Source organism: Sphaeroforma arctica (assembly GCF_001186125.1).
Source record: "Sphaeroforma arctica JP610 unplaced genomic scaffold supercont1.168, whole genome shotgun sequence".
NCBI lineage: Eukaryota > Ichthyosporea > Ichthyophonida > Sphaeroforma > Sphaeroforma arctica.
The window spans coordinates 24687-40928 of record NW_014040390.1 but is presented as its reverse complement, the minus strand read 5'-3'; the positions used below and the strand labels follow the sequence as shown (position 1 = coordinate 40928).

General features: G+C 40.3%; 2 protein-coding genes across 2 annotated transcripts; both read right to left on the bottom strand.

The window, feature by feature from the left end:
• Positions 1-9678: 9678 nt before the first annotated feature.
• Positions 9679-10207, bottom strand: SARC_03334 (hypothetical protein). Its single transcript, XM_014302865.1, has one exon. The coding sequence runs from the start codon at positions 10007-10009 to the stop codon at positions 9731-9733; it is 279 nt and encodes a 92-aa protein (XP_014158340.1). The 5' UTR covers positions 10010-10207; the 3' UTR covers positions 9679-9730.
• Positions 10208-13993: 3786 nt separating this feature from the next.
• SARC_03333 (hypothetical protein) lies at positions 13994-16007 on the bottom strand. Its single transcript, XM_014302864.1, has 4 exons — positions 15920-16007; positions 15047-15190; positions 14748-14855; positions 13994-14465 (listed from the first exon to the last, which is right to left on the bottom strand). Exons 1-4 carry the CDS (start codon positions 15972-15974, stop codon positions 14425-14427), a joined length of 348 nt encoding a protein of 115 aa, XP_014158339.1. The 5' UTR covers positions 15975-16007; the 3' UTR covers positions 13994-14424.
• Positions 16008-16242: the final 235 nt, after the last annotated feature.

Here is a 16242-nt window from a genome sequence, read left to right as displayed (position 1 = left end):
ATCGGTATACTGCAGACCGCACTACTTCAACGACTACAACAACCACAATGACGACACCCCCATCTCACAAAAAAAAAACATCACCTACAGTCTAAGCTTCTAAAGTACCATAGGGTATTGACAAAGAGGAAATGACTATCACGGCGAACTACTATCCACTTGTGATTGACGTCCTTCCTTTCTTCCAAGTGGAATATGTGTTTGAGAAGAATACCTGTGGTAACCGACTCCTCCGATTTGTCGAGAAACTTCGCCGCCATGATATTGACATCCGATATATACCTAGATATGCTGTCACGGGTGTTAAACGTTTATGTTCTTGTATCAAGTAGCTTTATTTATTCTTCTTCTGAAGGTTATTTATCCTATCTGCCATCTAGATATGAGTGAACATTTGAGGCGGGATCTACTACCATACATCTTGGCGTGTCATGGTGCTGTCATAGGGACATGACACTATGACATTGTAGTCTTGATATTTAATAATGGATGACTTATATAATATCTTGACACTCTCCTGAAGGCAAACCCTTCTCCCCTGCGTTGTAGCTCAGGGTAACTGGTACTGGCTATGGTCGGTAGGGATCGTGGAACATATAATGTATATGCTTGGAGTGTGTTGGACGTGCCGTATTTTTGGTAATAAATCGGAGGGATTGTCATCCGATTTGATGTGTTGAATAATAATGATGCCTTGTGTCTGCAAGTCGCGAATATGTATTTTTTTTTTAGGTTCTTCTGGGACCAGTAAAGTTGACGGCATGAACGACAGAGCGGCTATCGCAGTAGAGAACGGTAGGGTCGGTTTGAGAAAACTAAGCTCAAGGAGGATATTGCTTAGCCATTGTGTTTGTTTGGAGACCTCAGAGGTCGCAAAATATTCGGATTCCGTTTTCTTTGTCAATAGCGCCTTCCATCGTTGTGATATCTGTGCAATAGGGAGTCCATTGATTCGTAAGATAAAGCCGGAAGTAGAGGTGGTCGGTATCGGAGATAGCATCGGGGATCGGAGTGCCGGGTTTATAGCGGTATGTGAGCCCCAGTAGAGGCGCAGCCTTGAGATAACATAGGATGCGTTTCGCCGCTAACCAGTTGGACTCAGAAGGATTGTCCATATACCGGGCGAGTGTGTTCAGGATGTAAGTAATGTCGATGCCGGTAAGAACGGACAAATATTGTGTCGTACCTATTAATTTGCGATATGCACAAGTCATAGCGTAGGCCAGTGTTTTCGTGGGGTTTCTCCATTGTTGCGGGAGTTGGGGCAGAATGACAATAGGTCGTGTCAAATCGTTCGAGGGCGTCCATAACATAGTTGTTTTGAAAAAGGATGATCGAGTCGTTGGTAGTAAGAATTCGTACACCAAGAAGTCATTGGGATCCCCCATGTCCTTGCAATTGTATTCTTGTTGAAGGAGACGTTTGAAGGTACTAGCATCTCCCGTTGTTTTGCCGCAGATGATGGTATCGTTTAGTCGTATCACTGTTACAGACGAACATGCATGGGTCAGTGGTAAATTGGATGAAGCCCATACCTAAAAGTTTGGATTTTATTAAGGTATGCCACAGATGGTCAAACAGTTTCAGCCCATAGAGGCTCTTCTTGAGCGTCATGATGTGACCGGAAGGAAGCTCTACAGCGTTGGAGCGCTTGGGTGGGTGTATATAGATGGGCTCGTCGAGATCAGCATAAGATAGGCCGTGCCAACATTCATTTGCTCAACATGCCAACCCTGAGTGGCGACGACAGCGAGAACAGCGTGTTATGTTTCATGGCTGCATGTAGTGGTAAAAGTCTCATTATAGCTGATGACTTTAGCCATTTGTAGTCATTCATTTTAATTACTACAGAATGGTCCTTCCAGATATTTTGTGTTTCAGAAGGGTTTGATATTGATTTGATTATCTTAGCAGCTTAGATGAAGAGAGAAGTAATAAAGATATCAATATAAACAATATATCACCTATAGCCTCCTAAAAAAAAGAGGTTACGAGGTCCATATATCTCTCAGTAAAATTAAAAGCAAGACACTTCTGGGAATATTTGTCAAAAAAAATTAATTTATGGAAGGGAAAATATGAAGAGGAAAAATTGAACCGTTAATCGACCAATTCATATTTGGCTGTTTGATTTAGATGGGGCTATGTCGAAATATGAATCAAATATGCTGAGAAATAACAAAAATAAAGTGCGAAGTTAGGAAACCGTCCAAAAATATGATATTTGAAAATATCATGGACGAGATCCAAAATAATAGTAAATCTGAAACATATAAAAGGCAAGCTTGTAAGTTTTGTCAGCCAATGTGATTTGAATGATCTTAAAACTTGTAGAAACAAAAGCCATCCGTTTGCACCTAAAATAGTTTGGCGACATGCATGCACCCACTGTATCCAGTATTCTCTTCGTTATTTAACATACAGTGTTTGCAATTAACTATTTAGCCCAGTTTAGGATCTTGCAACTTTCACCTACGACTCTCGGTCCAATTATTTATTGAGCACTGAGAGCACAACTATCATTATTATATCACATATGCGCCGCCACGCCCGAATGCTTGACAAACCACTCCGCTAGCATACAGATACTTGCAATACTATAGATAATGTTATAGTAAGCGTTATGTACAGATTATGCATAGATTAATAAGTAAAGTGGTGATACACAGAACAGTTCACCTGTAATTTTCTCCATGAAATTAAACTAGTAAACAAACAAATAAAGAAAAATTTCCAAGGTTTCTCTAAAATACTGCACATCACAAACCAGCGTATAGTTTCATTTTTAAGTGAATTATGAAACAAGTAGTCGTAGTCTTTGTAGTTGAGTATTAAAGTGGACACATACTTTGTTGTTTCTTGTCTTTCAATAGATGTAGTGAATCGTTTCTCATCACGATAACAAGAATACCTTCATTTACCCATTCAACAAAAGTTAGAGTTGCAGAGAAAATTAGTAGCATAAGCTTGATTGTGATCAAGACATCGTTAGGTCTGTTTATATCTGCAGTCATACGCTGGCATCGTCTATCAATTTCCAGCAACAGTCATCAAGGTCTCAATGAATCGTTTACCAATCTTCGTACGAAGTTGCACCAGTGATAAGCAAAAGTGTGTGAACATAAGCCACTGCCTTGATTTTTGAAGGGTAGTTTACACAGTGAACACACCTCTGCAAGTAGGTGCACATTGAACTTGCGCGTGCAATCGGTGTCGCGCTGAGCGATGTCGGCTTCGCGTAAAATAAAAACATCTTCTGTGTGATCAACAGCGAAGAGTTTAATAAGTTGACTATCGCCATCGGTGAAGTCAATCATATTCGCGGCAAATAAAAACATACAAATTGAAAGCTTCCAAGTTAGATATTAAGCTGTAAATATGACCGTGGCTTTGTAGTTAGTTGTTAAAATCATATTGCATGTTCGTTGTCGAATTTCACTGTTGTAGAAGCTTGAAGCGTCGTGCTATGATAGATGTTATTAGTGTCAAGTTGCCAAGGGACTATGGAAACTGATCAAAACAAAATTGTACTAACTGTCAGTACACAACTGCATATTCTATCAATATACATAAATCTGATTAAATCACAATAGTTTGACAATATAAATACACTATACACTTAACACTACGATATAAATATGACCGTAGTTTTGTAGCTAGTTGTTAAAATTACAGTACGTGATCGTTGTCAGAATGTAGGAGCTTAAAGCTTCGTGTTATGATAAATTGTTTTAGTGTCAAGTTGCCAAGAGACCATGATCACTGATCAAAATATAATTGTACTAAGGGTCAATACACAACTACATAAGTTCTGAATATACATAAATCTGATTAAAGCACAATAGTTTGAAAATGAAAATACACTTTACACTCAACACTAAAATATAAATATGACCGTAAATTTGTAGTTGGTTGTTAAAATCGCAGAGCGTGTTCATTATCAGAATATAGGAACTTAAAGCGTCGTGCTATGATAAGTTGTTTTAGTGCCAAGTTGCCAAGGGACCATGTTCACTGATCAAAACAAAATTGTACTAACGATCAGAACACGATTACATATATTATGAATATACATAAATGTGATTAAATCACAATAGTATGAAAATGAAAATACATTATACACTCAACACTACAACTAAAGTTACACTTTTACAGGTATTATGGCAGTTGGCAGCTTTGCACAGCATACAGACAACGGATAATCAATACTTTCATCAGTCTTATCCCTCCCGCCAAACCTTCTGCATATCCAAATTTGGTAATTAATATTATTGTATAGTGAAAACCTTGTAAAAGTGCAAAAAAAAGTTGTACAATCGGTAATGGTCGACCTTTATCATAGCTTCGCTAGCTCTTCACACAAATTTATTGCTTCCCACAAGCGCCCAACAATATATCCATGACAGTTGGAGAATGTAGTGTAAATCAGATCCCGCAAAACGTAATGGGTTTGAAACCAAAGTTTCTATGCTTTATTGCTATGCACGCCCCACATATGCATTGATGTCAGTCACAGAGTTTTGTTTTATTAAAGCGCGCCAAACGCAATATATTTCTACAACTATGGTAATTAATAAATTATCAAAGCGCTCATAATCTTAAATCATAAAGTATGTGCTAGATGTAGCGTGGCTCTACATTTCTTTTTAATGCAATATGAGCAGTATCGTAGCATCCGGATAAACCCTTCAGCTGAATGGTGAATATTTCTGACGGTTGGGCAATATGGCCAAATCTTGGCCCATCAGTGAAAAAACAAGTCCATGGATTTCTTGTTGCCTGATCCGATGCCTGCCATGCACTTGGTTCTGGTTGCGGTCTGTATCATGCCTTGTATAGAAAAGGTGTCACAGAAGTGTGACACTGTGACCCAATTCACTTCGATATATTGTATGGCACAGATGTATGCATAGACCGCCAAGAATCAAAATTCGCCCACCAAAAACAGCTGCAATGAGATTCGCAAAGTTAATGTATATCGCCTATTGGTTGCCCGATTTGAGCGAGGGCATATGTCATTTTTTTTCTCGCTAAGACGACGAAAGAAAGTCTGAGAAATCGTGCTAGCGCTTTGCAGGTCATTATAGCTATTGTGGGGAAGGTATCGTGGTGAAACGTGTTGGAGAAAGAGAACGTACATAATACGCTCTCACCTATCCGTATGTTGCTCTGATTGGCCGATCCAACTAAACCCACGATCTCCAAGACAACTGGGTACATGAAGCAGGCAGAATTGATATATAAGAGCTTGTCGGGAATAGTACAGATACTTCTGAAACTGAATTCGTGTTTGCGAGAGAATAGCTTGCTTGTTCGCGACTAACCTTTTTATAGAGCCACTTATTGTTTGGACACAGCAGTCGTGAATAATCTATAACGTGACAGAAAAATCGCAATGCGCTACACATAGTCATCAAGCGAGCACTTCATTCATATTCGCCGGATGCGGATAAGGAGGAGCTGTTCAGTGTGTGAATGAATGAATTGTTCGTTTTCAAGTGGCTATATTCTCCGAATAACGATTGTTGGAAGGGCATAAACGATAGATGGCTTGAATACGGTTTGGCGGCATAATTGTTGTATACATTGTCCAGCAGCCTCAAATGTACTAAACTAAATATCAAACCATATTGTCTGTTCTGGTATGACAGAGCGAGACTTCAAATTGTACAAGACAATTGGTACGAAAACTCGGTCACGGCTTGCCGTTTTAAACACCAATACTTTTCGCAAAATACTCGTAAGGGCGAACCGGTTGCCGCGCGTCAAAACCCGATTGCCGAGAATCAGGACGAGGGCGATGCAGTTGGTTCGTGATCCAAAAAAGTTATGAACACGGACGAGGGAAACTTGCTAGTAAATCCAGATGTTAAGTGAGCAGACTAGAAGCTCATCGGATGGCTATGAGATTGTGCCGGCGATGACTGCGACGAAGGATAGCCAACTTGTATTCATCAATGGCTACTGTGAAAATGAAGTTCGTGACTTAGGAGATTTGACCCTTGCATGTGCAAAACAATTGGACTGATGTCAAAGATGAGAAGTATGAGTTAATATGATCTATTAACACAGTAGGTATTTCGCTGCGCCCCACAGCATTCACTACCGGTGGTATAGTGAAACGCGAGAAGAGAAGAGGGTATCTACGAACAAGAGTCAAACGTAGCTGCAAGATGAGTATCTATATCTAGTTCTACATATACCTTTGTTGCCTAATTATGACGGATTGAGTGTCGATACGCAATAGTGGAAAAGATCGTGTACCTAGCTTGTATCACAGGTGGTAAAAAGGGGTACCACGTGCAGGCGATTTTTTACAATAAGAATAAAAGATATAGAGACGATGTAGCGGACTTGCTTACCCATTGATAAGGTTCTATGGACAAAGCTTGCAAGGGCATACAGTAGGACGCATGGATATAAATTATTCCCAAAGGACGAAGATCATAATAAATTTGGTGGCAACCGATGCGACTGAATCTAGTAGTAACGACAACGATAAATATACAAAGTTGAACTCGTTTTTCAAGCAGATAAGAATGCAAACTACTCTTACCCAAGTATTAAGTTCTGGGCATCTTTTTATAGAGTACTACTTTCAAAGTCAATGACACGTAAGCGTGTACTTACCGAAGGTGAAATGGAAATACCAAGCAGATAAAACTAGATACTCGATTGCGCATTATGAAACTATGCCCTATGTACCGAAACCCGCCTCCTCTTTCGCTCTTTTTGTTTTGACGGTGCATCGTCAACGCTAATGTCGCGACTCGTAGCTGGAGGGATGTTGTGCTAAGTCAGAAATTACACCATCGCCATCGCCTGCTATGAAATCACGAGATCAAGAGGGAAAATGGTATCTTGGTCGGAAAAAATGATGAGGTATGCCTGCATGGCTGGCAGCAAATAGGGCTAATGCATTTTGAGCTACCTACTGGGAAAGTCAAAATTGAGACATTACAAATCGCACGGAACGATTAGAATTTGATGCTACAACACATTCGCCGCGCACCAACTCGCAAGGTGCTTCCCATGACAAGGCTGCACAGCAACCTGAATCAGCACATCACAAGTAAAAAGTGATCAGAACTTGCATCGAGACAGATCGTGATTGGACGATGGCCCAAGATGAATCTAACGGGAGATAAAACGGCCGACACAACACTATGTGTAAGCACTTTGTAAAAAAATGTAAAGATTGTGCAGGCACTGGGGGATTTCACAAGCAGTATTAAAGTTACAACTCCTGGCCTTGTCACTACAACAAAATAATGTGCCCACAGACGAGCGTGTCGTTCTTGATGTACGAGTTAATGGGTATAAAATAAAAGTGTTGTTGGTATCAGGGCTCGTAGATTTTATGCATGCCATCACGTTTCTGTAAAATATATTATGTGACTTGTAAATTGGAAAATACTATATTAAAGTTAGCCAAGAGATAATGTGTCGAGAAGTTGCTGTTGCTTTACGACTCACATTATCAAATTAACGATCAGTAGTCACAAGTAGTTACCAAAACAGTTATTTGTAACACAATGGATGGTTTGCTGTCGTTAGGTACAACTACTATATGTTTACCTACCAACATTGATCCAAAATAAATAAATACCAATCAGATGAGAATTTATTGAAGCTGCGACATATAAGCTTTCTAATACTGTAAAGGTAATAATTCCGCATTTTACAGAGAAGCTAAAGGATCTTATATTTGAGAACAATGGAATTTAATTTCACAGACTGGGCTATATTCGAAATTTTTCAACAGATATGTGAGCTTAAACTAGACTAAGGTGGACCCCTCAAAGCATAGCGTAGAAAATAAGGTGAATATCAACTAACCTAGTACTAGGTTGGTTTATTCAGTCATTCACCTAATTTACTATATTGAGTGTCCAACACGCAACTATGTTGCATAACGTCATAAATAGATGGTCAGAGATCAATTCGAGGCCTGGTTGGAAGCTGGAGTTGTCAAAGCAAACAACGAGCTTCACCCCAGTAAATCTAGCACTTTTGACCGTAGGCCAGCTCAATTCTAATAGGATTTTAAAGAAGATGCAAGTGTATGCGGACTTGAGCCCAACACTTAGTTTTCACTTACCGATGATTAATGGGTTACTGAGACGAATTGGAAAAGCACACGCCATCGATTTAAAATGAGGATATCGCCATATGAAGATACACAAGCCACACAGGAAGCACTTCACGTTTACCTGGGATTGATAAAGTACTCGTTTAACGGGCCACCATTTGGTATCACATGTGCCCGCCCATCGGTTGTTCTAACGAATCATGTAGAAACAACGAACAAGTGTATATAGATGACAAAGTAGTCTTCACCAAGACCAAAAAGAACACAGGCCGAGTTATCAGAGAGGCGCTAAAAAGACTGAACAAGCACGACTTCAAATTAACAACAATAAGTGCAACAAGTGCCACTTCGGTGTTAACGAACTACAGCTGTCATTATACATCGATCCAAGAAAGGTACAACACTTACTAGATTAAAGAGCGCCCACGTCCGGAAGAATACAACCAGCATAGTCGGTTTCGACAACTTCTTGTCGGGTGAAGTTCCTCATCTATCAAGCTATTTGATACCTTTTGGACATTTGAGGCGTCATAAAGGTAAGCTACGAGCTTTATAAGCCAATGGCTGTGACGACGCCTTTAAGCAACTCAAAACAATAAGCACTGGTAGCCCAGCCACCAAGAGATGGAGTAATGTTTATGGTAGCGGCATGAGCATCCAGAAGGACACTGGAGGTGTACTGTATCGAAGGCTTGATGCGAACCTAAGGTATATGCAGTTCGTTGACAGAACTATAAACTTGTAGAGTGTAAAGAGTAGCTGGAAAGGTACGACCAAAGCAAATAATAGGCCTCTCTCAAGTACGATTATCTCAGCTAGGAAAAGTCCGTAGTTTGAGAAAAACGAACTGGTGATTTCTAATGTTTTAATTCACTAGACTCAGATTTCTTGTACTTGAGTGTTTCTCTCACACCCGGGGTCCCAGTTTAATTTACCGGTTCTACCGCTATTTTTCTGAAGGCTCTAATATCAGGAATAGATCCAGACCCAAAACTCAGTATCTGATGATTCTGTGGTTTGAAGTATTGTATTGACTTTTTGTTAATCTGGTCCCTAGATGCTACAGACCCCCAACTTTGTATATCTGCGATTGTGTAGGAGTGGAAAGTGACATCTTACAGTAGTAGATCATCTTGAAGTTGGTGTTTTTGTACAGGAAAAAAAAAAGAGGCTTTTTAGCAGGTAAACAAAACCCCCCCGCCTCCATTTCTATTCTTACGTATTACCTAATTAAGAATACTATTACGGGAGTTCTCAACCACGTTCATCGGAGTAAGTCTTGACCTGTGTCCTTGGTTAACAACTTAGCTTGGTAAAGCGCATCTCAACGGTGGCTCTACAAACCGAGTCTTTGGTCCTTATCCATTTGTAGTGTGGGCGGAGCATGTTTCAGGGTGAGAAACGTGAAAGTGTCCCTCGGTATCAATGAAACTTGGTCAAGTATCTCGCCTCGTGCGCTTTCTGTTACTCACTGATCGTTCATAAGTGCTCGCTGCTGTTGACTTCGTCGGCCTGGATTGCCTTCCGCTTGCGGCTGGTCCGTCGTCGGTAAATTGTAAGAACATCAACATCTGCGATGTTTGTTTCATGCGTCCAGGTACGCTCTCCATATGTCCACTGCAGTAGGTGCTACTGGGATCAATCGCTGCTGTTGGATGGCCGGTGGTCTGATATTGAGGAGAACTGTGTCTCCTGAGATATTTGTACATCTCCCAAACCATTGGCCTTCTTTATGAGGTCGATTAATTCATTGCTGACCGAGTTACTGTATTCCGGGGCTTTAATCGCATCAAAGTTACAGTCGTTGCCTTCCCTGCTTATTATTTTGCACTGTCCGCCATATGGTGCTGTCATTTTGTTCTTTTTACCTTGATAGCGAATCATTTCAATGTCCTCTGACTGGATATTTTTGGTCATGTGCTGCGCACATTTTTAACTTGATATTGCACAGCAGGAGTGTCTAGTTGTGGTCTGGCTCTTCTAGATTTCTCAGTTGCTGTCTCCATGGTACTGCTGTATTTGGTACGTTCACTACTGTATTGTAATCCGTTAGTTGATTTAATCTGCGTCCAAAATAAAATAGAATCGAGGTGATTTATGTCTTCTTGAAAACCGAATATTGTGACCTATTTGTACGAATGAATGTCTCGAACGCGAGTTGCCTTAATTTTACTTAACGAATTTCCTTATCAATGGTATGAGGTCTCTATGTGATCGTTCGTTTGCACCTAAGACATTGGGTTGGTATGGGCGTGAGACTAGGTGTCGTGTCGGCGTTTGTGCAATGACGTTTGAAAGAATATCATTGGCATATTCGGTGTCTTGGTCTGTTTGTATGACTTGTGGGCATCCATGTTTACACACTATTGGTACCAGCGTTCTTGCTACGGTAGCTGCTGATATGTCCATCATTGCTATGAGTATCATCTGTTTGAGTCCAGTAGTGAGCCTATGGTGTTCATTTGTATTTTGTCGCCTGGAAACGCGGCTGAAATAGATTGTAAGGGATAGAACCCCTTTTCGAAAATTTGTTCTTGAGACACAGTACACAACTTTATACCTGTTGAACTTGTGGCCAACCATGTCTATTTACTTGCAGTTTGTTTCCCGTCACCTCTGGTGTATGGTATCCCAGATTGTGGTATTGATCGATGGTGTGGATTTGTGCCTCATAGTTGGTCTTATTTTTTTCATCCTCAATGAGAACTATTTGTGATGCAGAGATACGTATGGCTGGATGTTCATGCCTTGAGTTAAAATTTGGAGCTATAGTACTCATCTTTGCCACTAATGTGACGGCCCATGGGGGTTTGCCACATACTGTCGTACCTTCCTCGAGGAATGATTTGTTTGTGCATGTTTCCCTGTAGATGACAGCGGCAAGTTCACTGTTGTTGTTTCTGTATGTTTATATATGTGACCATATTTGTGCCATTTATGTACATTTTCATTCGTTTGTAAGCTGTACCTGTGGTCCAAAGGACAATTTTGCTTGCCTCATTTGACTTACCGTGACTTTAGAGCCCGGTAGGTTGTAATGTACATCTGGAGGTATTTTTGAATTGGGTTCTAAGAGGTCTGCCAGTGACACTTTAAACCCTTCCTGTTCGTGCGCAGGATCTTCCTCATGAAGTATGAGCAGTGATTCCCATTTTGCATCTGCTGGCTTAAGTGTATTTATTAATCCTGCTATGTATATCCTTATGTATGAGAGGATATTTGCTTCCGCCCACCAGTTGTTTCACGACTTATCACCATCTGTTAACTCTTCTACCTTTCCTGTGGTAATGGATCGTCGTGCTAAGTGCACTTATTATATCCTCTGTAAGACAAATGAACTCAAACTTTGGCTGAGAACATTCATATTTGTTTTATAGTGTGCACTGACAACGGTAGCAAGTTTATAGTAAATGTTATGACGACACTGTTACTTGTTGCAGATACATGCCATAAAATGGGTGTACCATATTAACCTCAGATACAAAGTGCTATCGAGGTGAGACATGGGAAGATAAAAAAAATTCATGAGAAGAGCGTTACTTGACTGGGATGACGTGTGACCGTAATCAATTAACTGAGTACAACCGCTCACTATTTCGGGGGACATTATAGTAACGTATACGTACCTTCTCAGGAAGATATTGTATTGCCCTCGTTGTAAAAGCTGCGTAGAACCAGAAACCTAGTTTTTCCTCGTTTGAGGGACATGAAGAATATCGCTTTGAAAAAGAGACTAAAGATATAGTCGAATTTGAGGTCGGGGACATATCCAACAAAAATATTTACAATTCCGACACGACTGTGCTTTAATACGGCCAAGTATATTGTACCGTTTGTGATTTCAGTGGCCGATAAGAAGAGTGGAACGTATGAGGTTGATAACATTGATGGCTCGGTGCCTTAGATATTGGATCACATCGCATCCCGACGAAAGAAATCGTACTTCATTGCACACGTGAAGCTAATACATATCTTATATCTTACGTGCTCAATATGGTTTTCGGGAAATACAAACATGCTGATTGTATAATATTTACAAAACAATATAATACGCAGACGAGGCAGAATACGATATAGCACCATCAGCTTTTGATGATCCAGATTATATCAAGTTTCGCAAACGGCTTCACAAGAACAAGTCTGATGCTGGTGCGATCTTACTCACAAACAAGCAACCTGATGTAGTTAGGTAATATCAACCAACATCATTCATTATAAGCTTATAAGATCATGGCAAGTATGTCTCCAAAAATCCAATTTTTTTCCCCAAAAAAGCGTCCTGCTCAACATCGAGTACCTCTAAGTCATAAACATAAACGTGACAGTGTATGCGAGGTTAGGCATACTTTGTCTGAGAACATATAACCAAGTATTAAGACAATGGTCGAATCCCTTTTTTCTTTTTAGCTTGTACAATTCATGTGAGCTTTCTGAGACTAGGGTTCACATTTGTAAGCCAACATTATAACTTTCAAGCTGAGGGTGAGAGGGGCTATGTAAAATAGCAGCACATGATTACATAAATTTTAATTATGAGGCCGAATACTGTCAATGCAAGCTGCTGTGTATGCTGCGCTAAATCATATTCTGTCATGGATCATAGAAAATTCAATCTTGCCCAAATTCATCAGTGAACTGAGAAGTGAACATCAAAAGAAGCAATAACTATCGTATTCTAGGTAAACAAATCGGTAGTGTGATTCGAGATATGTACGTCTCGTTGCTAAATGATATTTCATGTTTATATTATTCAGTTTAGCGATAGTGGTAAGAACATATATTGTGTACCCTGTACTGTTAAATTCATACAGAGTTTACAATTTGTCGGAGACGTGCGATCTGCAGTAGTCTGGGGACACCGTTAAATTCACCGTTTTACAATGTAACTTTTGAAATGGTTCATTAATCGAAGAGCTAACCATGTCTCTGAGCGATTGAATTGGCCGACAATAGTCTCTCGATAATTTGGTATTTGCCAAATTCGGCGATTGATTTCCACTAACTGACTTTGTACAATTGCACTCAAACCATCTTAAGTACCGAGAAGTTGCCAAAGGTGTGTAGATGATGGACTTTGATCTAGATAGTTTTCCTCTATTTACAAAGATCGATGCATCTATAGCTAAGGTACCGAAAACCAAATTGAAACGGTGATCCTCTTGGCATATCTCACACTACATCATCCATCTAAAGCGGAGCAGAACAAGCTATAAATTTCATCAACGCATACTCCTAATCGTAAGCTACTCGGATACATTACAGTGTTTAGCGTCAGCCGCGCGTAACTACAACCAATGTAACGATATTTGCGTTGAACCCTTATGGCACATCTCTCTACTTTGAATAACTGAAGCTGATTATAGCAACTGGTCTCGGCTGCCACAAAAAAAGTAATTTGCATGAATATGGCAGCGCATTATCAATTGATTGAACCACTTCTTGCAATGATGAGTCATATATACTCTCAGAAGACTCGATTTTATTATTATTGTGGATTCGTTTTACTTGTAGCTAGACTAATTGATTCTAATATCAGGGTTGGTCTTAATATGCCATATACGTCTCTGATATATGTGAGATACGTAGCAAAACAGCTTAATGTGATTGCCAATGGAGATACATATTGTCAGAAATATCAAAACTAACCATACTGGCAGATTTTGCCTTGGGTCCCTCTTTTGTATCACCTTTTGTCTGATAGGACAAAGAGCATGCGTTGATTCGATTCCGTTAGATAATGCTAATAAGCAGTGCCGTTTGGACTAAAATGAATCTCAAAAAAGACAGCGAAATGATACAAGCATAGCGCTCACGGGGCACCACAATTGAGTACCCGAGAAGAAAATATCATACAAAAACGAAAATACATCATATCATTGCAAATATCATTTAGATGACATATGATACAATACGACGCTACAGATACCTTTCGTCAGCGATGAGACGGTGTCATCCTTTGAACCTAATCAGAGAGAATATGCTCAGAATATTTTATCGCTCGGCATGAAGGTTAAAAAAAACAGTGGAGGATCGTGATACAACTATATTGACACGACTCACTTCCTTGAGATTTTAATCTAAATGGCCGCAATAGCTGACTAAATTTATACCTCACCCCAGAGTTGAATCACAATAAACAATATGGTGGGATTGTCCCTTCGCATATAGTGATACGCGGGTCAGGGCTTCGACACCATTCTCATTGTCCAATAACAGATACTAAGGTTCGGCAGCAAAGTGTGCACTTCAAGCTAACAGCCAATCGGATAGGAGTGGGTCCGATTGCGACCACGGACCTTTCTAAATTTAGGCCATCTGCCTATAGAGTATGACTATTTCTTCTTTGCCGTCTTTACCGAATTCGCGTTCACCACTACAAACAGTAATTAATCAATGGGTAAGGAAGTTTCAGATTGTTTTAACAGTTCTTGGAGACACTAAGACGCCGGCAACTGAACAAGTAGTCAAATTGTGTGACTTTGTCCAGCGAGTAGCACACAGCGAGACATTAGTGAACAGATCCAAATCAAGGTCCGGGAAACTAGGAAAAGGTAGCCACTATACAAGACACATGCCAAATAAAAGCGGAGATACTAACCCCGTAGAACAAATCCCACTAAATTGAATATAGTAATAACAGAAAGAAAGTACATACTTCCGATGAAGATATTGAGGCTGAAACAGCAAACCATGGATATCATGATGAACACCAGAATTAAGTAGTCAGGTGGAGGGCTGTAGAACTCCCACACAGTTGCGGCGGCTGAAAAAGGGCAGAGAACGGCGAGATGAATCAGAACTTTGTGCTAGATGGGTGTTTACCGAACATGTGATAGCGCGGCTATTGATAATCGATCGGCCGTAAGTTCTACAATGCTATGACAAACGACCTCACAACATCTAAATCTGAAATGAGAAACTGCACATACCAAGTTACGCCGAACGAAGACATACCATGCAACAGCACCGAAACATAGTTCAGCGATTTCCAAGTGGTGATATTTGCGCCGTTTCGTGTTTGTCGGCCGATGTACAGGATAACACTGTTGAGTGCCAAGCAGACCCATTCCACATGCTTCGTGCTCAGGGTTGAAATACCTATCGCACAAAGTTTATTACATGAAATCTCAAGATATAAACTGTTGGAATGGTCTGCAGTAAAAGCTGTATGTACCCCGGGCTATGAACCGGTTAGATCTCGAATTTAAATCGACGTTTCTGACGCCCACCGAGTCACACGAGTAGACATCTGCGTTAGATAAAAATCAAGTAGGTGCCTTTGGCAGTTTTGCATGTGGGCACCGCTGTGGTGATGTTTGTGCGCGGTTGATGATTGAATGTTAGATTGTAACGGTCGCACCGAGCAGGGGTTACATGCCTTTCTGTGTTCATTTTGTACACCAGTTAACTATGTATTCATTCAAATACTATTGATAAGGTGGCGCGATTGGCGAAATTCGCTGTGATTCGAGTGGTCTACGGCTGCTCTATGATAGCTAAAGTACGTTGACATGCTCAAGCCAATATAACAACCTCACCCCCCCACCCCCCCCCAAAACCGGGCACTCTCTGCTTGGGTTCTGTTCTGCGCTTGAATGTAAATATCGTATATTGAGACAAACATACAGCATTTGGCTTGGAGCGTACATGTAAGAGAATGCAACTGTACAGGAACGGATGTGACAGGACTGTCAAGTGCCTCTACACTTGGCCCTATACTCTCCATAGTACAATTAGATCTTACAAAACCCTAGCCACATGAAGGATTCCTTTGAAAAGTAGAAAGACTCGAAGAACGACAGTCGTCAATTAATTTGCAACACATACCTGTATATAGTTGATGCAAGATCAGATATAGAGCCCAGCTACCATACACATACATAAGAGCCAGTGAGTAGTTACTCAGTGCCGACCTGTTGATTAAAGGGATGTAAGTAATTGATGAAAAACAACTTCGTATGCAGAATGTATTGCATAGTCTATTAAGGCATAACACTATTCGGCTAGTGCTAGTTTGCACCACAAGAGACACTCACAAATGTACTCTCAATATCGCTCGCGTTTTATAAATTTACCCATCGATTTCCATGTATTTCAATCCTAGTAAAAATGTTTATTGTGTTGTCGTACACATAGGCACACATACGAAT